This window comes from Neovison vison, chromosome 1 (genome assembly GCF_020171115.1).
Source record: "Neovison vison isolate M4711 chromosome 1, ASM_NN_V1, whole genome shotgun sequence".
Lineage (NCBI taxonomy): Eukaryota > Metazoa > Chordata > Mammalia > Carnivora > Mustelidae > Neogale > Neogale vison.
Window position 1 is genome coordinate 256,790,749 of NC_058091.1, and position 24,423 is coordinate 256,815,171.

Genomic DNA, 24,423 nt, shown 5'->3' on the forward strand with positions numbered 1-24,423 from the left:
TCCTTTTAAGTTCATTTCTATTTACTTTTTATTCAGTTCACTTATTCAGGTGAATAGTAGAACAGCATGTACCTTGTACAAAGCCCTTTGTGAACCTAATAATGATAGTCATTATGCAGCATTGCTTTTCAAGGTGCAAAAGCTCCTTCTTCTTGGACCTGTTTTTTGTGATTTTAATCTCTTCTGCCATTTTTCTTTGAGTCTTTCCACTTCTCTATATCCTTTTTAAAGGTATGATGGCCAAAGTTGGACTCAACATTTTTCAACCCAAATATACAGCAGTGTGACATATTTCTAAATTCCCTACAAAAACTATTGAAAATTATATTACATTTTTTAAATTATTCAAAAACACAAAACACATGATCAAATGTTCTCTCCTTCTTTAAAATCATTGTTATAACATGTAAGGTACATTGACCATATATTGGGGCATAATTCTCTGTCTGTTATGACTCAATTTTATTTTATTTTTTTTATGACTCAATTTTAAAAATGTATATTAAGAAGCAAGGATCTTTGGCAGTAAATATATTATAGACTGATCAAAATTAATTGTGGGTCAGCAGCTGAGAAGAATGCTCTGTAAGAGTATTATCTAAGAGGGTAAGAGTAATGTATAGGATCAAGGAAGGACCACGTTTCGATTCTGGTTGTCTAACTCTCCTGAAGTACAAATTGTCCCTAAATTCAGTGCCACATACTGGCACTGAAAGCCCCTACTAAACTAATTCTCCTAATGGTATCCCCCTCCCCGTGTTCCCTAATTGTTTTCAGCATGTGGTCTATTGTAATCTCTAGCTCTTTTCTCTACTTCTCTTGTCTTTCACTGGAAAGTAACCTCTGTCATTTGTTACTGAATATCGTTTTATATAGATATGTGATTTCATATATGGAGACTATTGACATTCCCAACATCAAGGTAATTAAAAATCATATTTCCATGACTTAGAATATTCTCAACCTTACACAGTTTCATGTCTTTGGAAATTTGATGAGGTTAGTCTTTGTACTTTCACCCAAGAAATATTTTGAATGAAGTGAATTCTGGGACTGATCTGGGTAGGTAGGATACATGGAGCAGATCTAAAATTTTAGTTCTCACTGAGAACTCTGATGTTTTAGCCTACATAGATGTCAGAGTGATACAAAATGCAAGAATTCCCCCCCAAAGTATATTTTCAAACTTCAAAAATATCATTCAACAAAAATAAAAATGAGTTCCAAAACAGTGAAGGAGGCTTAGAAGGGAATCTAACATTCTCTGACATTTTGACCTTTCAATACTAAGGGGCCCAGCTGTTTAACTGCAAGGGCAAGTGTTATGGTGCAGTGATCTCAAAGAAAGACATTGACTGTGCCTCCAGTGTGTATCTTCCTCTGCAGGCAATAGTAGGGGGGATGTGTGTGTATGTGCCTGTGAATGTGTATGTGTACTGTCTCCAGTGGGGGGAAACAAGGAGATGTTAGACTGTGAGCCCACTGAGTTTACCGCTACAATGTATACCTTTTCCAGATGAGATCTTACTCTCCTCATTCTACAGATGACCACTTGATTTGTTGGGTAGCTAGTATGGTATGTTTATTTCACAGTTTCACTCATTTACAGCTTTTAAAAAAAATATGTATTGCTTGAACAGGGTTTCAGAGCAGATATTTCCTTTTAAACCTTTTTTAAAAAAAACACAAATATGATTGGACCATACGATCACCTTCCACCTCTTTTAATTCCCTCATTCCCATTAGAAACAGTTTGTTAAAATCTCAAGTGATTCCACCCATACACACTGAATTGGGAGAATTACCAAAAAGAGAAAAAGAATGAGAGCTTATGGTACAGGGGGTTATAGAAAAGAGAAGCCATGGTTTATTTCTGAAAGTAAAGGTAAACACATATATTTATTAAAAAAGGAAACTAAAGAATTAAAGATGGAAAGATTCTCTTAATGAAGATTGAGTCTGAACTGAAGCCTTTATCATGACACACGGGCAAATCTCTACTTAATAGCGCTGTAGGCTGAGCTTGACTGAGGGGCAAGGATGCAATAATGTGCTTCTTGTGTTTGGGTGAGAGTGACAGGCCTTGGAAAAGCTAGCTCTTCTGCAGCCTGCACGTAGGTTCTGGAACAAGTCCCATTGTTACTCAGAAAGTTCAGGACTCAGGACCAACATTCTCCTACTCATGCAGGATAAGCTACTCCAAGTAATCCAGCTAGAAGGCTCGGGGTTCCAAGCAAGGCCAAGCTTACTTGTTCTAGGCCACTTGTTTCTGGGTAATGCAGTTCATGATCTAATAAGCATCATTCCTGATCACTAGAGCATAGGAATAAGAGCTCCTCTTGGAAAGATACAGGAGATCCGCTGCTGGGAAAGTGCTGCTCCGTGTCAGAGAAGCAGGTAGAAATGAACTCAGTTCTGCAAGTGTTGATGGCAACAGTTCAAAGTAAGACTCCTTAGAATCAGTGTTTAAAAAAAAAAAATCTTCCATCTTCATCCCTGATGTGGGGAAAGGGCTTTCGCATTGCTGAGGACTGATGTACATTTAATAGTTAAATGATAGGACATATCCAATGGGGGAATAAAGCCCCAGAGCTATTTCAGTTAAGATTCAGGGAAATGCATTATATCTTAGAAACAAATTTATGTTAGAGATTATTGACCCATTAATGTTTTCTTCATTTACATTTGATTTTTCAATGGTGGAACTTATTGGGATTTGGGGACAATTCTGCTGTGGTATTAAATACCGTATTAAAAACTCATCTTAGTATTGAGTTAGTGCAGTGACTTCCAGCGAATTGACTTAGGCCCACATTTCATTTTAATCAAAAACAAAAACTAGAAAATGTTACTCCCTAAATAGGTAACAATGCATTTTATAAGCACTGTAGAGAGTTAGTAAATAGCATGTATGATTAATTTAGAAACAACCACTGACACTTGAGGGTTACTCAATACATATAATAGTTTCCTTCTCATTTTTTATATGAAGTAAATGCAGACCAGGGAGCCACTGAGCAAATAGTCAACACTGAGTAGGTTAGTAATCTTAGGCTCCATGGGGATGTCTTTGGTAAAGATAAAAAGGGAATGAGTTGATGTTTCTATTACAAGACTCTGTAATGCTAGGACTTCTGCACAGCTTAAATAATGGTTGGGGGAATGGTCTTTGAGGAGAAATGCTCAAATGTTATTTTAGTCACTCGTAGTTCTATTGGGTTAGCACACACACTTGGCTTAGAATCCCATTTACATCATTACCTTGTTCTGTTGAAGAACCACAACATGCAAACAATTCATCGTACTCTCAAAAATACATGTAGTACGCCCAGTAAAACACATTGGCTAGCATAAAGATCAAAGGAAATAGTAATTTGGAATATCGATCAACATTACTGGGGTTTTGAATTGTGAAATAATCAACAATCCTGCCCATCTTATCTCGGAAGACAAACTTGAACTTGTCACTGGTTTTCATTGTCAAGTCACTATAGTCGACATTATCACCAGAAATTTCAATGCTGGCAAAGCTGATCTTCCGTTTAAAGCTGGAGATGGAACTATTGATGATGTTAGTAATATTGACTTCTTCTACTTCCTTTGCTGTCCCCTAGATCATAGACAATGCAGTTAGCTTGAAAGACTTGACTTAGCAAAATAAGTAGCTAGACATTTAAATACTTAGAAGTCTAAGTATTGAATAATCAGGTTTAATAGAAAGTGGCACTGAATGTCTCAGATGTAGGCCAGTGGGCCAGACTTGGCAGTTTTGTTATCCTTCTTAAAGGCACCCATCCCTAGGTCGTCAGCTTGTATACTGTGGAGAATAACCATTGCCCACTATTGCTATGCAGAGCTCTGTGCTAAATGCTCAGGCCTTGAAGTTAGCTGGTCTGAATTTGAATTCCATTCTGCCTCTTGCTATTATGAAATCTGAGTTACCTTAATTCCTTTAAAACTTGGTTTCCTTGCCTGCAAAATGGTGATGGTATTAATACCTACCTCATGAAAGGGATGTGAAGATTAAATGGGATAAATTATGTAAAGCATTTCATAGGTGTTTGATGAATATCATTCTGTCATTGGAATTGGGAATTCCAATGTCATGGGAATTCATTGATTATGAGAGATAATAGAAATCAGCAGTGTCTAAAAGTCTCTGCCACACAAACAGAAACAGTGATGCTCCCTACAATTCTGGGGAGCTGTCATTTTCCAACATGCTTGGAATGGGCATAGCATGTGGGGAGCATAGTGAAGTCGGAGAGAGCAGACTTTGGATCCTTGGCCAGGCTACTTACTAGCTGTGAGGTCTTAGATGAGCCATCTCACTTCTCTGAGTGGCTGCTTTTTGAGTAGCAAATTTGGAATAACAGCAGTGGTCCTCTGACAGGCTGTTGGGTGGACTGAAGGAGATGTCTAGCACATAGCAAATACCTTGTAGTGAAGCTATTATTCTACACAGCAAAAGGAGGGCTTTTTGATGACTTAGGTAAAGGATTTTAGTAGTTCTCCAGTCCTTTATTGCCATTCTACCAAATCCAAACCTTTTTTTTAAAAAATTAACTATTGACCCCTTAAGGAAGCCTACAGGGAGTAAAAAGAAATGCATATTCTTCTTTGGCTAGTACATAGGCTCATTTGTCTTTGGTATTGGGTAATACGACTGTATGAAACATTGTTCACATTAGTCAGACACAAGGGAACAAGGCCACTGGGTCTTTGGGTTATTCTGATTCATTTCCTCACCATTAGACCCTGTGTGGTCCTGGCACTTTGCTGGAGGTGGGTATCTGTTCTGTGCTGAACCCTATCACTTTCTTGCTTGTTAGCATGAGCTTTAGTATACCAGTGTTTATCAAACTGGGCTTCCAAAGAATCTCAGGGTTCCATAGGCCTGGAGTGAACAACAGTTAAGAGCATGGCTATTGCCCACCACCAGTGAGAATAACAGATAAGTGCCAGGCTTTGGAGCTAAGCAGATTCAAGTTCAAATCCTAGCTCTACCTCTTCATCTACATCTCATGGGACAAGTCACTTACTCTCCCTGTAACTCAGATTCCACAATTATAAAAATGGAGAGAGCCTTCCTGGGTTGTTATGACTATTTTAAATGATATTTGCAAAGGGCTTGTAAGTGCGTCTGGTGCATGTAAATGTTCAATTGCTAATAATGATTATTATTATTCTGAGAGCTGGACCACGGTGTTTCCCTGCTAACTCAGATAATGGCAGTCTTTCCCAGTTAGCAGAAACATATGCTAATTGAGAAATTTGCTGCAATTTATTTTCCATACATTTCCCAGCAAACCACACTTGTATAATTTAAGAAAATAAGAATGCAACAAAAGAATTAAATAATAAATACTTATTAATCTGAAACTTGTAAGCAGCTGATCACATCTGGTTTGATACTGGGTTTTTCATGGATGCTTATTCTTGTGGTTGTGATTTCATGTTGCATACAGGCAACAGTTATTTTCTGCTAGCAGATTAAACATGTTAATATCCCATCGTACTTGATGGAAAGAGCAGTCTTTTTCAAAAGGTGCCATGGCTTCCAGATGACCCCACCTGAACAAGGATGAGAACTGCTGGAGCAAAGTGGATCACTTGGGGGTGGGAACCAGCCAGGGTCATCTCTACTGATCAGCACAGAGCAAGTGATGAATCACATACAGGGCCTTCAAAATTCTTACCCTATCTTTGGCTGCCATCTGCTGTAAGGAGCTGTAGTGGGCAACTGCGTATTCCAGGAGCGCCCCAAACACGAAGCTAAAGCAGATCCCCAGGTACACATCGATGGCCTTTATGAAACAGTTGGTATTGGGAAGAGAAGTGCGGGACCCGATCATCAGCGTTGTCATTGACAATACGGTGGTCACTCCTGGGAGAAGAGGCAGGCAACGTTCCCACATCAGTGGTCTGTGAACCTTTCACCTCTGCCTGACAGACTGTCACCATTCAGGAGTTGGCATAGGGGGACAGAACTCAGAGATGGAACAGCTTATTTTGAAAAAGCTGTGATCTTCTAGCACAGAATTGATATATCCATTTTGAATGGATAGGAGTGATAGGGTTTTCTAAATGTTTTACCTTCTGTTTTCCCACTGGAGGGAGGTGTTCAGTAGGCAAAATAACAGGTAATAGACCATCCAATCACAATTCTCTCTTATCACTATAAAACATGTTTGGAAAGGCACTGTCTCTTTCTCTCTGTAAAAGATCTCTCAAGAAACCAACTCCTAGAAGCATCATATGAGTATCAGTGGGAAAAAAAGAAAACAAGAAAACTGGTAGAAGGTAAAAAGAAACAAAGTTTTGTTGTTGTTGTTGTTGTTGTTGTTTTGTTTTGTTTTTGTAACCCCAGTTCTTAGAAGTCTCCTGTTGGAGCTGCTTACCAATGCAGGTTCTTGCAGGAACTGAATCAAGGGAAATCCAAAATGAAACCCAGGATAACACCACCAGGAAAGTGGAAGGAACATAGGTTTCCAAGATGAAATACAGGACATTCCTCCGAAGCTCAAATTGCAAGACCAGTCGTGTGTAATTTCCTGATTGGGTAAAGAAGAGATAGGAAATCATGTCTCCTCACACAGCAGAGTGCTTTCCCTATGGGACATTTAATTAGCTGTATTCACATTAATTTATCTGTTATTCACCAAAACCTAGTTAAGCATGAACTGTCATTACAGTTTCAGTGGGAGAAACTGCTGTTGCATAGAATGAGATGTAGAGGGGTGCTGGTACCCCGACCCCTGATCCTTTTCTTGTGCCTTGCTCTGTCCTAGTATTCCTGCAGAATTATACCTGCTCGTTTCCTCGATGTCTACCTCACTAGACTCTGAGCCCTTGGGGGGTGATTTTAATACTGGGCGTGAAATAGGTAATAGTGTCAGGGCCAAATCCTCCTGCCCTGCCACACTGTGGAGGGGGTTCCTGGGCGCCAAAGAGATAAAGTGGAAAAGATATGGTATTTCTGACTCAGAATGAAATTCAGTTATTTTGCTTTTGTACGATGTGTCTCATGAGTCACCTGTTTCCTGTCGCGATCTGGTGACCAAGGTGAAATACCGTTGGATGGTATACTGAGCAAGCCTCAGGTTTTCCAGCCCACGCACAGAGTCGTTCCCTCTCAGCCAGCTGAATTCCACGTCATTTCCATCATAGCCCCCTGGGAAGGAAAACAGTGCCCTGGTCAGTGCAAGAAGGTGGCAGAATGAACTGGTCTGGAGACCACTACAATGCATGGGCAGAACGAGTTCTGTCTTGATAGTGAACCAATGCAAAACCTGGTGTGATTTCTCACATGCAACTGAAGTGTCTTCCCAGAACAGGACGACCGGCTAGGGCTGTTTGCCATCAGTCAAAAACCAGCTCTGTGCTAAGCATCACACAGACTTGGTAGGTAATAGGCCTCTAGGGTGATATTTATTGAACTCATTCCTATCTGTGAACACACACAGCCCTAAGCTCCACAGTGCCTTTCAGGACAGTCTAGTAGCCCCTGCCGTGTTCTCAGTGACTTTACGGTTGGTCTGTTCCTATTTCCATGTTGGCATAAATGCAAGCACAAAAACAGAAGAAGACAAGAAACCTACAGCTAGCCCCTATATTGATGTCTGTTAACTTAGGCATTCGATAAATCTCAAGGCAGTTTTACTAATATAGTTCATAATAGTAATAATAGCTACCTTTTATGAAACATTTATGCTAAGTCTTTTATACATTACATCTCTAATGTGCTCACAAACTTGCAAGGTGGATATTTCTATATTTCTTCACTAAAAATTTTTTTCTTTACAGTTTTGGAAATTAAGATGGATCTCAGAGTTGATACGTACATACATACATATAAAGTAGAGCTTACATTTTTTCCTAAAATGTTACTCAGTAAATGCTGTGCCTTAGAATAGAGAAACTGTAATATTTTGCCCATTTTATACATGAAAATTCACAGATTCAGAGAGATTGCCTAACTTTCCCAGGATAGCAAAGCAAGTTAAAAACAAAGCCAGGATTGTACTTTCAGAAAGTCTAAATCCATGGGACACCTGGGTGGCTCAGTCAGTTAAGCCTCTGCCTTTGGCTTGGGTCATGATCCTCACATCCTGGGATCGAGTCCTGCATCAGGCTCCTTTGTCGACAGGGAGCCTGCTTCTCTCTCTGCCTCTGCCTGCCACGCTGTCTGCTTGTGCGTGCTCTCTCTCTCTCTCTCTCTCTGACAAATAAATAAATAAATAAATAAAATCTTAACCAAAAAAAGAAAGTCTAAACCCAAAACCCATGGGTGATGATAGTGATGGTAATAGCTATCATTCCATGAGCAATTATGTTTCTTTTTTTTTTTTAATATTTTATTTACTTATTTGACAGAGATCACAAGTAGGCAGAGAGGCAGGCAGAGAGAGAGGAGAAAGCAGGCTCCCCACTGAGCAGAGAGCCCGACGTGGGGCCCAATCCCAGGACCCTGAGATCGTGACCTGAGCTGAAAGCAGAGGCTTAACCCACTGAGTCACCCAGGTGCCCCAGCAATTATGTTTCTAAGTTGCTTTACAACATCTTCATCTCATTTAATCCTCAGAATGTCTCTCTGAGAAGATAGATGAGTGGTCAATAAGCACATGCAAAGATGTCAGACACCATTAGCCATTAGGGATAAGCAAATCAAAATCACGGTCAGATACCACTTCACACCTGTAAGAATGGCTGTCGTGAAAAGACAGACAATAACCAGTGATGAGAATGTGGAGAAGCTGGAACGTCACCAGTGGGAATGTAAAATGGTACAACCACTTTGGAAAACAAGTTGGTGGTTTCTTGAAAACTTGAACATAAATTTACCATTTGATCCAGCATTCCACTCCCAAGTATCTGCCCAAGAGAAATCAAATCACGTCCACAAAAAACTTGTAGACAAATGTTCACAGTGGCATTATTCTTAATAACTACAGGGTGGAAACAAGCCAAAGGGACGTGTACTACTTGTACTCTTTCATATGGAAGAACGAGGAATAAAGCAATAAAAGGGAACAAAACGATACAGTCTCCCAACATGTATGAGCCTCAAAAACATACTAAGTGAAGGAAGCCAGATGCAAAAGACCACATGTTGTATTGATTCCTTTTATATGGAATATTTTTATACTGACAGAGACAGAAAGTAGAGTAGTGGTTGCCTGGGGGCTGGTGATGGCAACCGGAGACAATGTAAATGGGCAGAAGGAATCTTTTCGGTTGATGGAAAAGTTCTAACCATGAAATGTGGCCACGGTTGCACTACTTGACAAATTTACTAAAAATCTTTGAATTGTACACTTGAAAGGGCTGAATTTTATGGTATGCACATTTTACCTCAATAAAACTGTTAAAAAATAACTCTTTGAGTCAGATATTATTATTTTTCCTCATTCACTGATAGGGAGAGTGGGGGCTGGAGAGGTTAGTTCTAGTCACCCAAAGCCTCTGCTAGTGACAGGGAAAACCCATTGATCCCAGAACCTGTCATCTTAAACATGGAACTATATTGCCTTCATTTTCCCAGGCCACTCGGAGATGGGACCCAGTGCTGGGACTAACATTTTGTTAAGTCCTAGCTTGTGGTACGCACTGTTTAGCCATGGCTGTCTTCCCCTCCACAGGGCAGAGAAGTGGTCATGAGCTCTTAGAGTCTTTCCAGGTAAAAATTGTCTATGGGTTTTCTCTCAGAATCACCCCCAAATTTACTGTCCAATTTAGCTGTCCAAAAATGCCTAGGATCCCCAAGAAATAGAAAAAAGTCTAAACAGGTGAATTCTACAAGCTTCTACTTGGACACTTTACTTTTATGACTATTAAATGCTCGTAATCATTACATTATCACGGCTCTTGTGGGATGCTAGCAATTCTTTCCTAGGGATGGTGTTCAGGAAAAAACAACAACAAAAAACAACCCTTGGTGAGGTTTCTGTACCCAAATAACTGCCAATAAACAGTCAGTGAAAGCTTCCTCTGCTCACTGGGGATGGTATTCGTGCAAGCCAAGTGCTGAAGTTTCCAGGAAAATCTCACTCCTGGGATTTGAGATGAGCAGAGCCACACGTGGAGGGCAATTACTTTTTTCCGTGTGGGGCTGAAAATGAGTTCTCTTTTTGATAACCTCAAGTTTTATTCTGCCTCCAAATAGCTGTATTGCTTTAAGGAGGTTTTGTATGCATTTAATCAATAGGGTAATTAATCTGTCTGTTTGAGTCTTTAATTAAATGTCTACCTCTGAAAAATGACTGCCACCTCATAATGGTTGTGCTTCTTGGATTCATGTCCTCACGTCAGAAATGCCCGCTGATCCCCAGTGCTTGACTATGGTTTTTCCTCTTGGTACAAGCCATCCCTGGATGCCTGAATGAGGCATCGTTTTCTTCAGGACACCTGTCGCGGGTACCATTTTCCCAAGTTTGGTGGGCATTTCAGAACAATGGAGATTTAGTCAACAATGCCATTTGATATATATCAACTTAGAATAAATGCTCATTCCTCATCATAGATCTTCAGAATGCAGTTTAGTTGCTCCTCATTGTTGTGTTAAGCCATATATATACATATATATGTATATATCATACACACACACACACACACACACACACACAAAACACCAAGCAACTTCTTTTCAAAGTTGGAAGCAGTTGTGCAATAAATGTCAATGACTGCTTTCACGAGTTACCAATTTTAACCTCTGCTGTGTTCTGGCTTCTGTGCCTTCTCAGATTCGGAGTCCCACTCCTTGTCCTATAGACTCCCACTTCCTTGGCTGTCCTGTCTACTCTCAGGTAGAAATATTCAGTGCTGATGCACAGTGGTCCTCCCCCAAATGATGTAGTGTCAGAGGGCTGTTTTTGCGAGGTCTCTAAATCTCTCTGGACAGACACTCAGAAGGGCTGAATCAACACCAAGAAAAGAAAGGCTGCTGTGTGTTTCTTCATGAATACACGGCTCTAAGTCAAGTCACCCAGGAAAATCATCTTGGGGGCCTGCAGGATATACACTCACAGCTTTCCAGTTGCAACTTGCATGTCTGTGTGTCCATGGGGTATTTCGACAGGTCCATGTTACACGCAACAGTCGTTGTGATTCTAAAAAAGGAAAAATGGGCTCAAAAGCAGTGATATGGGGGAAAGGATACATTCTCTTTTAAGGGCCACTCCAAGGGTACTCTGACCTTGACTCTTAACAGTGAACGTGTGACTTGCAGCCTGCACTCAAAACATTCCTGAGGTTTTCTGTACTACATAACCCCTTTGAGTTGTGGTCCAAGCTGGGGTCCAGAATGGAGGAAACTGGAATGTGGGCAGTGAAGAGGCAAACTTAAAAGAACATTGCAGAGGAGAATTGCTCATTGGTTTGACATGCTTTTGCACCCAGTTTTAAAATGTAATCTTCATGACAAACCCAGGAGGAGCTAGAACAGAGAGCACTGTCACTACCGTCCCCATTTGACAATAGACTCAGGCACTTGCCTCAGCTCACACAGCTCCTAGTAGCTGGAGCCGAGGTCTCCTGGCTGGAGATCAGCATTCTTGGAGGAGGAAGAGGATGCTGGAAGGTCCCAGACAATGTGGCTCTTGGGGACCAACATCTAGAGACATTCACTTAATCATCAGCAAAGCCCTCACAGTGGAGATTTCAATAGGCTGACCTTTATCTTCCTTTTTTTTTTTTTCCCTTCAGTGTCACATATTTTGACTAAGCACCATTTTTATTAAGCACTGTGCTGGCTTCTTGGGGAAAGTGAAATGATGCATACATGGTACCCACCTTGAGGAAGCTCACACTCATTTCAGGGAGACAGAGAATGACAGAATGACAACATCTACCATTTCCCGCGTGCTTACTCCAAGCCAGTCCTGGGTCGAGGTGCATCTCATGCATTATCCCTTTGAATTTTTACAACAGCTTTATGAGGTAAGAAATATTCTTCTCCTTTTGCTGCTGAGGAAACTGAGGTTGAGAGAGTCCAGCAACTTCCCTCAGGTCACAGAGCAGGGACAGAACAGGGACTTGCTCCCAGATGTGTCTGATTCTAGAGCCAGGCTGTTAACCATTATCTATAATCCTTGCACAGGACAGATTGTATTATGTGCATAATAAAGACAGAAGACAGATTTGTACAGGCACAGGAAGGGGGACATTCATGTTGATTGGAGTTGGGGGTCAAGGGAGAGGTCTAGTTTGGCTTCTTGAAGAAAGGGTTGGGGCTTTGGTTTTTGCCAAATTGAGGAATGCCAGATGAACAATTCCAAGATTCCGTTTATTGGCTAGCTCAGTCTTTGTTGCATAATGTCAGCTTCTTACTTGGGATCTACAATAAGTCCCATGAGTAATTGGTTTCTGGGCTTCTCCCCAAAGACTGTGGGGGAAGGTATGCTGGGTCCTTGCACATCCCTTGCACAGTCAATGATGAGCCTTTCCTGTGGGTTGCCTCTTGCTGCATCTAGGGAGCACCTTGCTTATTCTAGCCAACCTGCCACTTGATGCACAACTGGGTGGAAGGAAATTTTGGCCTCAGGGATTTGGGGAAGGAACCAAGGAGAGCCCCTGACTCCAGATGGCAGAGGCCTTGGGGCACTGCACTTGGCTTCTCTGCAGAAAAATGCCTCAGCCAAGGAGAGATGCATTCTAGGACAACCATAGCCCCACTGAGCCCCATGAAAAGAAAATCCCTGATGTGGACCTACCTCTCTGTCACTCTTACTAGTCCCCTTATTCCCTTGCTAGCTTTTTTTTTTTTTTTTTTAAACCTTTAAGAATCAGCTCAGTGTTCTGTGAAAGCCTCCTCTAGCACCACCCTAAACCACTAACTTACTGCCCAACTTAGCTCCCTGCCCCCCCACCCCTGCGATGCTGTTCCTTTGTTTCTCCATCTGCATCAGGACAATGTCTCTCATTCAGCTGTGGATTCTCAGTGTCCATTGTGGGTCCTGGCACAGAGCAGCATTTGGGAGCCACTTATTGAGCCAAACTGAGCTGACGGAGGGCCCTTCTGTTATAGGGACAAGAATCTAAGAAGGCAGGAGCATGAGAAGGGCGAGACCTCAGGGTGCTTATCTGAGTGCTGTACAGAGCCACCAGGAGATATTTATGCCTTTTCTTCTAGCCATTTCCCCATTCTGCCCTGAGGTGGAAGGGACCCAGTCACCTGAGAGCGTAGAGGACGGTGCCATTGGAGAAGAGGCGAATGAGCCTGTTCCCCACAGTGACCTCGTGGAGGAAGGACTTCTTGGATTCCACAATGTAGGTGTCCGGCACCCAGAGGAACTCCACGAGGCGTGCATCCAGAGTGAAGCTCTTGTTGCCTTCAAAAACCAGCCGCTGGTCTGTCCAGCGCTGTCTGAGGTATATGGTGGCCGTGTAGTCCTAGGGGAAAGCCAAGTGGTAGAAATGGATGTTGGGGGTGGGGGGGGAGAAAGACTTTGAAAATGGAAGGAAAGGGGTGAAGTCTTACTCCCCTTCCAACCTTGACTTAGGTCAGGGGTACAGATTGTAAAGTCTTATTCTTGAGGGAGCAGCCCGGAGCAATAAGAGAAGAAAGCACCTCATTTATTCTAGACAATAACTCTTACTGCCAAAAGGGAGCCCCACAGGAGCACGTTCAGGGCCTTAACTTGCTTGCCCTCTGTCCCAAAGGCCTGACCAAGTTGCTGAAGGTTTTGGTGAGCTAAGCGCTTAGGTCGTCTAGAATTTACCAGGAAGGCAGAGCAGGACACTTTGGGCAATCTGCCTTTAGTATCACTTTGTCTTTAATGGTTTCTCTCTCTCTCTTTCTTTTTATTTTAAAGTTTTTTTTTTTTTAAGATTTTATTTATTTGACCGAGATCACAAGTAGGCAGAGAGGCAGGCAGAGAGAGAGAGGAGGAAGCAGACTCCCTGCTGAGCAGACAGCCCATGTGGGGCTCCATCCCAGGACTTGGGGACCATGACCTGAGCCCAAGGCAGAGGCTTTAACCCACTGAGCCACCCAGGCACCCCTTTAATGGGTTCTTTTAAGTGAGATGATGGTGGAGAGCAGTTATGTGATTGTCAGCTGTCAACAGCTTAGCTTCTCTTCTGCTCTGGGAGGACCCATGTGATATTCAGCCTTCCCCAGCGTACTTCCATTCTCTCCCTGGTTTCAAATGTACCCACTCCAATCCCTCATCTTTTCCCTCTTGGTTCTTGAATCTACTTTCCTTCTGATATGCAGAAGATCTGTTTTACAAGAATCTTCTGCTGCCTTGAGTTTAGGGATAGGTCTCCAGCTTCTGCCGTTCCAAGTGCATGGGGGCAGTGGGTCTCTGTTCTGTTTTTGAGTAGGTAGAAAGTGCATCCCCATAAAACATAAGAAGGGCTCCTCAGGAGGAAGATGAAGAGTCGCACTTACCATGTTACTCTCTGAAATACTAGAAATACTTGCAATGTCCAAAGTCAGTGCTATCTGAACTGGTTCTCCTAAGAATGAAGAAAACACCAGAAGGACTTACACAGAAACACAAACACATTATGTTAGCACAGTGCTTTAAAAATTAGGAAATACAAAAAATAAATAAATAAATAAATAAATAAATAAATAAAAATTAGGAAATACAAAATAACACTGGCCTATTGGAAAATTTTAACCACTCTGAAAGTATATAAAGTGAAAGGAAAATTTCTATCCTCCCTTTGTCAGGAAGAACCACTGTGTAGAATGGAAAAAAAGTATGAAAAAATTTTTGTATAAAATGCACAAATATATAAATAGCTTAACATGTAAGAGAGACCACCCTATGTTCACGAGTGCATATTTTAGAGGATGTAGTGGTATTTGCTACTTTTTTCTTGGAGGATGTTTTCTGTGGTGCTTGCAAGAGACAAACTGTTTAGAAATGTAGTATGAGATTTGGAAATTTATGCACAGAGATCTTTTTTCCCTCCCCTCAACTAAGTAAATTTACCACAAGATGGCATTCCAGACTGCTTACGGTTGAGCTCTTGCTCACCTCCTGCCACCTCCCTCTTCTTCCTTTACTCTCCAGAAAGCCTAAACTATTTAGAATTCCAGAACCTTCCCCTGTGATCTGGTTTACAGATATTGGGCCTCAGGCCACACTCCTCAGAGTGCTGGTCTCAGCTCCTGAGAAAGAGGCCTTTGGGCCACCATTCTCAGAAGCCAGGCCAGAGCAAGTCTGTTTCTCCTCAGACTGTAGATGTGAAAGGAAAGCCCAGGGGTGAGGAAGATGTGAGTTCACAGCTAGGAAAAGTTACTGAATCTTTCAGAACTACAGTTTTCTCCCCTGTGAGTAAGGCTAATGCTAATGACATCATGGTGGCATGGAGAGGGTTAAATGAGATTAGCAAGTGACAGCTTCTTTACAGGGTGGTGGCAAAAGGAAATTCTTGAGAAGAAGGTGATCAAAAATAACAATCTGTACAAAGTCCCAGGACTGTGTCTGTCACATAATAATAGAGATTCAGTACATGGCACTCGCCTTCCCTTCCCTATCACCTCCGTAATCCTAGCTAATTCTGGAAAAGGAACAAATTTACTCACCAGGTGAATAGCTGCAATAGCTTTCACTTGAAATAAATAAGTCGGGGTGCCTCAGGGGACTGTGACAATGAATTAGCCAGGAAGAGGAGAGGTGGAATTCAAAGGAAGCTTAAAACCATCTAATTGCTAGGAATCAGACAAAGCAATCTAATTATTAACTGAAGGAAACCAAGCCATAGAATGTAGGTAGGAATTTGGAAAGGAAGTTTTAGAGCCAATGCAATTAAGAATAATTTAGCTAATACTTGGTGTTAATATTCGGTGGAAGAGTGGGAGACTTTGAGGACAGACCCTGGAAGGTGATGAAGGAGCACGGCGCTAAGTGGCTTTCTGCCCCTCAAGGCAGAAATTAAGACAAGGAGCTTCGAGTTAGAGTGTTTGAATCCCATGCCCACCACTTGGTAGCCGTGTGACCTTGAGCAAATTGCTGAAGCTTTTTGTGCTCTAGTTTCTCACCTGTGAAAGAGAGCTATTCGTGTCTACTTCTGAGGGTTGGGTTGGGAAGGTAACAGGATCTATTTTTAAGTGTCTAGAGCACAGTGAGCAGTGGGTCAGTGTTATCTGCTCCCTGAGGAGCATGGAGAACAGAAAGTGCACAAAAGTCCACTCCACTGTGCTGTTTCGTTTGCTTCCAGCTAGTCCAGTCTGGACCTTGCTTCCTTTGGCTTCTTTATGGACCAGAACTTGCTTTCTTCCCCTTGAGTTATGAGAGTGAACTGTGCCACCAGGGGGCAGCTTCCTCCTAGGAAAGAGGTCAAAGCTAGTTCCTGGACAGTGTTCCTAGGGCCTGCTTACACACCTGCACTCTGGCTACCTCATTCCTTGAAAACCCTATGGAGGTCTTGTCTCTTAAGGACCTCAAGTGGCAGACATTACAGAGAACATGGTCCCTGTACAGAATCCCAGGCTGCCACATATGCGTAGGTTCCTTTAGAAGACAGATTGCCAAGGTCTTGGGGCCTGTGCTTTCCCCTTTTCAGCCCAGGTGGATCTGGGCCTCACACTCCTCAGGTCTACCCCGAATTCAGAATGGGCACTTTGCCCAAGAACCTTGCCTCTTATCGACCTGTGAGCAGGCAACAAGAAGGGCAGTATCCTGGCCTAATTTGGGGTTTGGGAGGCAGAAAAGTTGGACCTAACCAGGGTGTACAGACTCATTTGCTTGTCATTAGTTTTCAGCTGGGCCTGAAGACCAGGGGACCTGAAGCCTTCCTAGATTTGTTAACTTAGGATCTCAAGTCTTTATTATGTGACCCTGAAAATGGTTTCTCTGATCTCCATCTGAGATGGGTGTAATTGGGCCAGCCGCTGTGCCCTGAAATCTGTTACGGCACATGCTCTGAGGCCATGCTTTACATGGCTGTGCCCCACCAGTGCCTGAGTGTGGTGGGGATACTAAGGCACACTGTGCCTGGCAGGCAGGGGGATGGGAGACTCCTCTGATGGGAACCTGGGCTCTAGGTCTCCCTGGAGGCCCTTGCAAACACAGAGAACTGCACCATAGTCTAAGACACCCGTATTGCCCCAATAAATATCTTGCATGGATAATCACCTTTTGGTGTCTGCTCCTCAGAGGACCTGCACTAACCCACTAATCCTAGATTTGACCAGAGAATTTTATCATGTGAGGGGAGGAGCAGGAAGAAAGGAAAGGGGATTAAAACAGACCCACACACCCTGATGACGTGGCAGGCGCCATGCTTCGTGTCACCCACTTCGTCTCAGTCCGTCCCCTCTGTGAGCTGGGAGATATATCCCCATTTTACAGAAAGGGGGCAAGCAGTAGAGACAGGAGCCAAATGGAGGTTTGCTCAACTCCAAGTCTCTTTCTAACACTTTATGCTACGTAAGATGACGCTAGCATCCACTTTTGTCAACCTCGTATTTTATAAACAGAGACTGAGACCCTGTGAGGAGGTATGAGATTGGCTTCATTCCCTCCCTCCTTGCCTCATTCTGTCACCAAGTACCAACTGAGATCTTGTTCTCTGCCAAGCGCTGGGCTGCTGCTGGGGTTAGTGAGGTAAATAAAGCAAGACCCCCCTCAAGGGGCTGCAGCCTAAAGCTGAGGCAGATGTAAAACCAGCGGCATTGCTGGTACCGTCAAGTAATGGCTATGATTTGGAAGCATGTTCAAAACAAAGCATGAAGAATGGGCATGGGGCCTAAAGGAATCAGGGCTGGCCTCCCAGAGGAGGAAGCCTTTGATTTCAGTCATGAAAAATTGGCATTTTGCCAGGGAGTCAAGTTGGAAGAAACCATTCTCAACAGATAAATAGTCTCAACAAAGGCATGGAGTCCAGAGAAGCGAGGAAGTCAGGGAGCCCTTGGGGCACACTTGTGGCAGGGCAGAGTGGGAGGCGTTGGGCTGGCAACAATGGCAGATGACAGAGGCCGGACTGGGAAGGCCTGGTGTGCCAAGGGGCTCTGGACTCTATGCAGAGGATGCTGGGACATAGGCAGGTGTTTTGAGCAGGCAAATGGCCCAGTCATGTCATCCAGGTGGCACAGTTGGGGTTAGCCTTGAGTGACCAGGTTGAAAGCTAGAAGGCTGGGTGGTGTAGTCCTGGTGAGTTCCTTAAACACTGGAAGTGGGGGCAGAAGGAAGACAGTATGTGAGGGGTTGTTAGAAGCTCTGGTCCCCTCCTTAGCGGGGATGAGGATTTCTTTATCCTGCAGGTTGAGAGGCAAAGCACATTCGGGAAAGTAGTGTGAAAATCAGTGGCTTTCCTCACCCTTCACTGCTCATCCTTAACAGGTCGCAGACCAGAAAATGGAGTCAACCAAAACCTTCTGAAACCCTCCTCTGCATATTGCGTCTGTTCTTGTCCTTTTGAATTAATGTCCTGGATGGACAAAAAGGATGACTTACCACCAAAATTGGGCCTGAGAAATTTGTTATATCCTGCTGTGAGATTCTCAAAGCCTGGCAGGGAGAGCTTGTCACTTCTGCTGACCTCGAGGTTGAACTGATTCCCCTGGATACATATCCTGGAAAAGAAAGTGGGTATTGGTGCATGTGCTTGTTAAGGTGTGAATAAGCATGTAGACACATAAACTTGAGTTTGTGTTTGCATGTATGTGTGTGTGCTGTGCCCACGTACCAGTGGTGACTTTCCCAGAGAGAAATCTCTAATTTTTGGTTGCTAAGTTAATATGTCCCTATCCTACTCCATTTTATTGTCTGTTTGCCATACATCATCAGAATGCTGAGGTAATCTGGGAAACCCTTCAAGTGTCTTTAGAAAAAAGCACAAGGGGTTCATCCATCTATGACCATGTTGGAAGCTTGAGTTCTCCAGATGGAATATACAGCAGGAAGTTATGCTGTCTGGGTGTATCAGGAAGGTGGATAGACTAGGCTTTATCTTGCCATTGGTAAGTTGGAGGCCCTGCCACCCTTCCTACTTCATGCATATATGCAAAGCAATTCACCAAGGTCATTGTGAGGCAGCAAACTCACCTTGGAGTGAAGAGACTCAGACATACGAAGGTCAAGGGGAGACTGTATTTCATGTTGATAAGGTGCTCATGCAGAGAGGGACCAAAGTAGAAATCACCTGGGGAAACAAGATGGGAGAGGTGACCCAAGGGGCTCACCTGCTCCAAGCCCAGCTCCATCCCGTGGGTCATCAGCTGCAGTATTTTCTCAGAATGTATGGGGAGCAGGCTCTTTTCATGCCATTTGGTTATAGTTCCTATTCCCTCCATGCCATCCAGGAATGACTTCATTTTGGAGGATCACATCATAAATCCAACCCAAATAAAGTCTGACACCTTGTTTAGAGAGTGGCTCACAAGCATCAGAAATGCAGCCAGTCATCCTTGCCTGTGTATCTGGAGAGCCCCAAGACTGTCCTTTCCCTGTCCAGGAAAGACACCCCCAACTGTGCACTCACCCCGACAATGCCATTAATCCAAGGATCTAGGCCTGTTAAGCAGATCATGTAGACAGGAAATGAAAACTTCCCAATAACAAACAAGCAAACTTCCCAAGAACCTTCCATGTGCCAAGGAATACATCAGATACTTTCCCAAGGATCTTCTCACTCCACTGTCACCATGCCTTTGTGAGGTGGGTATGTTAATCCCGCATGGCGGTGAGGAAAGAGAGACTCACAGGTCACTGTGAATATCAGAGGAGACTCTGAGCCCGGGCTGGCAGCCTTGCAACCATGATACTGGCAGCTCTCCCAACCTCCCAGACCTGCTCCCCAGGTGCTCTGAAGCCGTTCAGCCGGTTGGGTGAGTGAGCATCGGGTATGCGTGAGGATGCTCATGGGAGACATGGCCCAGGGGCCTGGTCTCCTCAGGCTTGGGAGTTCCTATCAGGTGTTCCTCCTGAGAGAGCAGCTGGCAGCCAGGCTGGTGAGCCTGCTACTTGTCATGCTGGTGACAGCAGAGTGGGGGTTCTTGGGTGCGGCTCAGGGCCTGAGCTGGGGCAGGCAGTCCCAGGGTGGGTCACCCCTTCCTCTGTGGCAACCTCTGTAAACCAGGCCACCTTCAAAAGTCTAGCCATTCTGGGGCTTAAGGTGCCATTCAGCCATTAAGCAACTAATATTAATTTTACTTAGAAAGCAAATACATGCTCATCGTAGAAATGAAAACAAGATAGAGAGGGATAATTAAAAGTGTAAGTCCCAGTGATCTGTCAATGTAGGTTCATCAGTTTAATGAATGTCCCACTCTGGTGGGCGATGTGATAGTGGGGAAGGCTGTATGTGGGGTGGGGTGGGGAGGCTCAATTTTGCTGTGAGCCCAAAATTTTCCTAAAAAAATAAAGTGTAAAAAAAAAAAATCACAAACCCCATCCCTTCCTCACCTCTCTCTAGTCTCACACCTCAACCAGTTGTCTCTTAACAGTTGTGCATTCTATGCATATATTATTGTGTATTTATATACATCTATAGCTGCATGAAGACAAAATTAAAAAATAAAATTCAGGTGATAGTGTGCATTTTTTGATATTTACTTTTTTTGCTTAATAATGACAGCCAACATTTCTTAAATACTTAAGGCATGCTTACACTCTGCTGAGAACCTCAGAAACTCTTACAACAACTCATTGAGGTAATTACTACCATTCTCCTCATTTTACAAATGAAAAAACTGAGGCTTCAAGAGGACAGGAAACAGTCCCAAGGTTGTAGAGCAGGTGAGGGACAGACCTGAATCCAGGCAAGATCACCCCATCTCTTCTAACAGCTACCCCATGACACATGCTCTTCTCCAATGCCAGCTTCTCAGTCCCCATAGACCTGCCTCATTCTCTTTAATGGCTCAAGGTATTTCATAAGATCGGAGTGCCTGGGTGGCTCAGGGGATTAAGCCTCTGCCTTTGGTTCAGGTCATGATCTCAGGGTCCTGGGATAGAGCCCAGCATCCGGCTCTGTGCTCAGCAGGGAGCCTGCTTCCCTCCCCCTGCCAGCCTCCCCACCCACCTGCCTCTCTGCCCACTTGTGATCTCCCTCTCTCTGTCAAATAAATAAATAAAATCTTAAAAAAAAAAGGTATTTCATAAGATCAATATACCAACATTTATATAACACACACCCTGCACATGGTACTAAGTTATTTCCTCATTTTCTACTGTTACAAAATCAGTAATGACATCTTAGCACATATATAAGCTCCTGGAACTCTGCACTCATATTTCTCTTCCTCAGCCCTTTCCCTCTCATCTTTTGATAAGTCAACGTCGTCAATCTGCCGATCATATTCAAACCTTCTTCCTTTAGTTCATCTTCCAGTCTCTATCCATTCCCCTGTCCTTGGCATCAAGTTTAACAGGGTCCAGAGAGTGGCTCCCATGACTTCCCATCCCTTCATTCAATTTTCCAAAGGCTTAATTAACAAGCTCCTCCTGGGAATCAGGCATGTGGGAGTCATCCCCAGAGCTCCCGTCTAGTGAGAGAGAGGAGCCTAAGCAGTGAAGTGATACAGCGTTCCCTGAGACTGTCCTATACCAGGGACTGAGGCAAAGGGGTACATGGTGTGCAAAGGAAGCAAGTGGTCAGCTCCATGGGGGAAGGGTGAGACAGTGCCAGGATGGAAGTCTTAGAAAGAAGATCACTAGATTCTTGAAGAAAGTGTTTCCATCTGCCAGGTGGGCCCTCCAGATGCTGGGCAAAGATAGGGAGGCTTGCCCACCAACACTCTCCCATCCACTTAGGCTCTGTCTTTCCCCTCTAGCCCATGGCCACCTGTGACTTCTTCCTACTCTGTTCTGACTTAGCTTCATTCTCATTTTGGGATATTCTTAAATTCTTCCTCCTCTTATGGGAAATTGAATTTATCAGGCAAGTTGGAGAACAATCTAGCTTCAGCTCCAAGGCTCCTATTGAATCGTGTTTCTCTATGTTAGGGACCTGGGCCTCTGAATCTGCTCCATGACATCTTGTGTTTGAAAAGCTTTGCCCACACCAGACCTGGAAAAATGTTTCCATGTGACCTTGCTTGATCTGGTCAGATTGTTGAACAGGTCTCATTTTATCTTAAGGAAGAAAAGAGAAGAAGAGGAAGCCCCCTAGATGCTGTGCTTGGCGTTTAATTGCATTTAATTCTCATGACCATCAGGCCCAGTGGGAGTGAATTTCTAGAATCTCAAGTTGGTGAAGGGATTTGGCCAAGGCCACAAAGCAATTAAGTGCCGTGATTTGAATCCAGGTCTTCCAGGCCCCTGTTCTTTGCATTGCATTTAGGAAGAGGGCCCCAGCTCCCACAGTGAATTGAATTCTGCTTGACTCTGGTCCTTCTTACGCCAAACCCACCTCTGAGAGAGGGTGCTAAATGTCCTAAATGGCAGCCCAACAGTGCTGGTGCCTTCAGCCTGCATGGCAGAAGAGCCAACCGCCAAGTGATGGCTTATGTATCTGCCTCCCTGAAAGAGGGCTCCGGCCACCAGTGCTGACGCAGTCCCTGGGAATGGCATTTGGCAGCGCCACATACTGACCCACCAGAGGGGAGTGCCCTGAGGGGTTGTCCCCAGAGCTACGGGGGACCTGGAGAGTCCAGCTGGATCTAGCCCTTCCCACCTGCAGGGAACATGGTACTCAGAAGGTCTCCAGAGGTTCCTGAGTTGAGGCAGCCTAGAACTTTTACCCTACTCTGATGGGTTCTCTGCCAAGATCCCTCCTCTACATAGAAAGGTTTGAACTTCGGGTTGACACACCTGAGTCATTTAACCTTTCAGAGTGTGGGCTTTCCTATCTGAGAAATGGGAACAGAAAGCCCTCCATAAATACTAATTTTCATTCTCCTCTCCCTTTGGCATCTTCTATGGGGACTTCAGGGAGCCCGCTCTGACCATGAGAGCCCAAAGCTCAATCTCATCTAATACCCCTCCGCTGCCACCCAGGGCAGGAGCTGACTGTAGTGTCCTTTTGAGGGCCCTCATTTTGGCATCAGCTCAGGAAGGATAGGGTCAAGACCCAGGACTTCAGGGTCACCCAGGTGTCAGATGGCAGCTTTTTCTGGACTGGCTCTAAGAGGCAGAGGTAATTCCAATATGTGCACATTTCTGTTCCCATTCCCAGAATCTCCATCACGCAGACAGTGACCCCCAAACTTGTCCTGCTCTGGCCTCCTTCCCATGCAGGCAGAGTCCCCTGACTTCCGTCGCTTCTGCACAGACAGAATCATTTGTTGGGAAGCAGGAGTGGAGCCCAAATTAGGTCAAGGCAAGGAAAGCATTAATGCCATGGGAACCTCCTTAAGAAAATCACAGCAGGTGAAGTTGTGGGGTGTGGGGGGCCCTGGTTGGCAGTGCAGAGAGGAAGGAGCTCTTGTGGCTCTAGAGTTAGAAGAAGCTCTAATCTTGACTCTGCCACTGACTTTGAGATTGTGTTGCTTCTCCCTGAGCTTTAGTTTCCTCCAGTATAAAATGGGATGGTAATCAACAGTTTTTCAGACGGTGGTGATCCTGACACAAAGTAGGTGCTCAGCAAATTCTAGGCCCAGCCGCCTCCTCACTCCCAGCAGGGATTGTATCTGAATTTCCTTCCCTTTCCTCCCTCCAAGTACTACAGGGCCCAGCAGTTTTCTTACCAGGATGCCACCAAGGCTCTGTTAGAGCAGGTCCTTCTGGCCTTTGGGCTGGGCATTCAGGCAGAACATGGTCTTCTGGGTCCCTGAGAGTCTCATCATCCTCAGCCCTGATGTGCTGGCTGCAGGCACATGGCCACTCTCTGATGGAGTGGCTATCCCCATGGGGAACACAGAGCTGCAAGACAGGCTAGGCAGAGAAGTGGGCAGAACCTTCCATGGCTCCTCCCTTGGGTGGAGCTCTGACCTGGTCCCTGGTGCCTGTGGGAATCACCCAGCTCCTGCTATGACTACTGCCTGCCAGGGCTTTGATTCTGAGTTGGTGTCTTGGCTGAGCTCCTGCACCACAACCAGCAAAGAATCTTGAGATCAGAGACCCATGAAAGTCCAGGACAGTGGGTGACCCCACCCACTATGCCTGGAAGATGGGTCCTGGGTTCTGAATTTTGAGGACACCTCTATTCTGGTGTCATGGAACAGGTCTTAGCAGCAAGTCAGACCTTAGGCAAAACCACTTTACCTCTCTAGTCTTTAGCTTCCCATCCTGAAGATAGAACTTGACCATTTCTAAAATTCTCATTCCTTGGGCACTTTAAGGGCACCTTCAGAATCAAACAGAAGCCTAGTGTTTGTAAAAGGAGACTTGCGGATCTGAGGCCATTGTGGGAAGTTTTCAAAAGAGATAAAGGGCCCAAGGGAAAGGAGGATTGGGGCTGAGGCAGCCCCCTGGAAAGAGGTGGGAGGGACTTTGGGAAAAATCTGGCTAGATTTCTCGATCTCTCCTCCTTCACCATCCCCGTCCCTCACATAGAAGGTTCTTTAACTCCCTGTGAAGCCCC

At 44.2% G+C, this 24,423-nt stretch overlaps 1 protein-coding gene across 1 annotated transcript; it reads right to left on the reverse strand.

The window, feature by feature from the left end:
* Positions 1–1,708: 1,708 nt before the first annotated feature.
* Positions 1,709–23,786, reverse strand: LOC122892949 (gamma-aminobutyric acid type A receptor subunit pi). The gene is made up of 10 exons (XM_044229660.1): positions 23,588–23,786; positions 19,005–19,101; positions 18,414–18,532; positions 14,393–14,460; positions 13,172–13,389; positions 11,026–11,108; positions 7,037–7,174; positions 6,402–6,554; positions 5,700–5,887; positions 1,709–3,610 (listed from the first exon to the last, which is right to left on the reverse strand). Exons 2-10 carry the CDS (start codon positions 19,055–19,057, stop codon positions 3,308–3,310), a joined length of 1,323 nt encoding a protein of 440 aa, XP_044085595.1. The 5' UTR covers positions 19,058–19,101; positions 23,588–23,786; the 3' UTR covers positions 1,709–3,307.
* Positions 23,787–24,423: the final 637 nt, after the last annotated feature.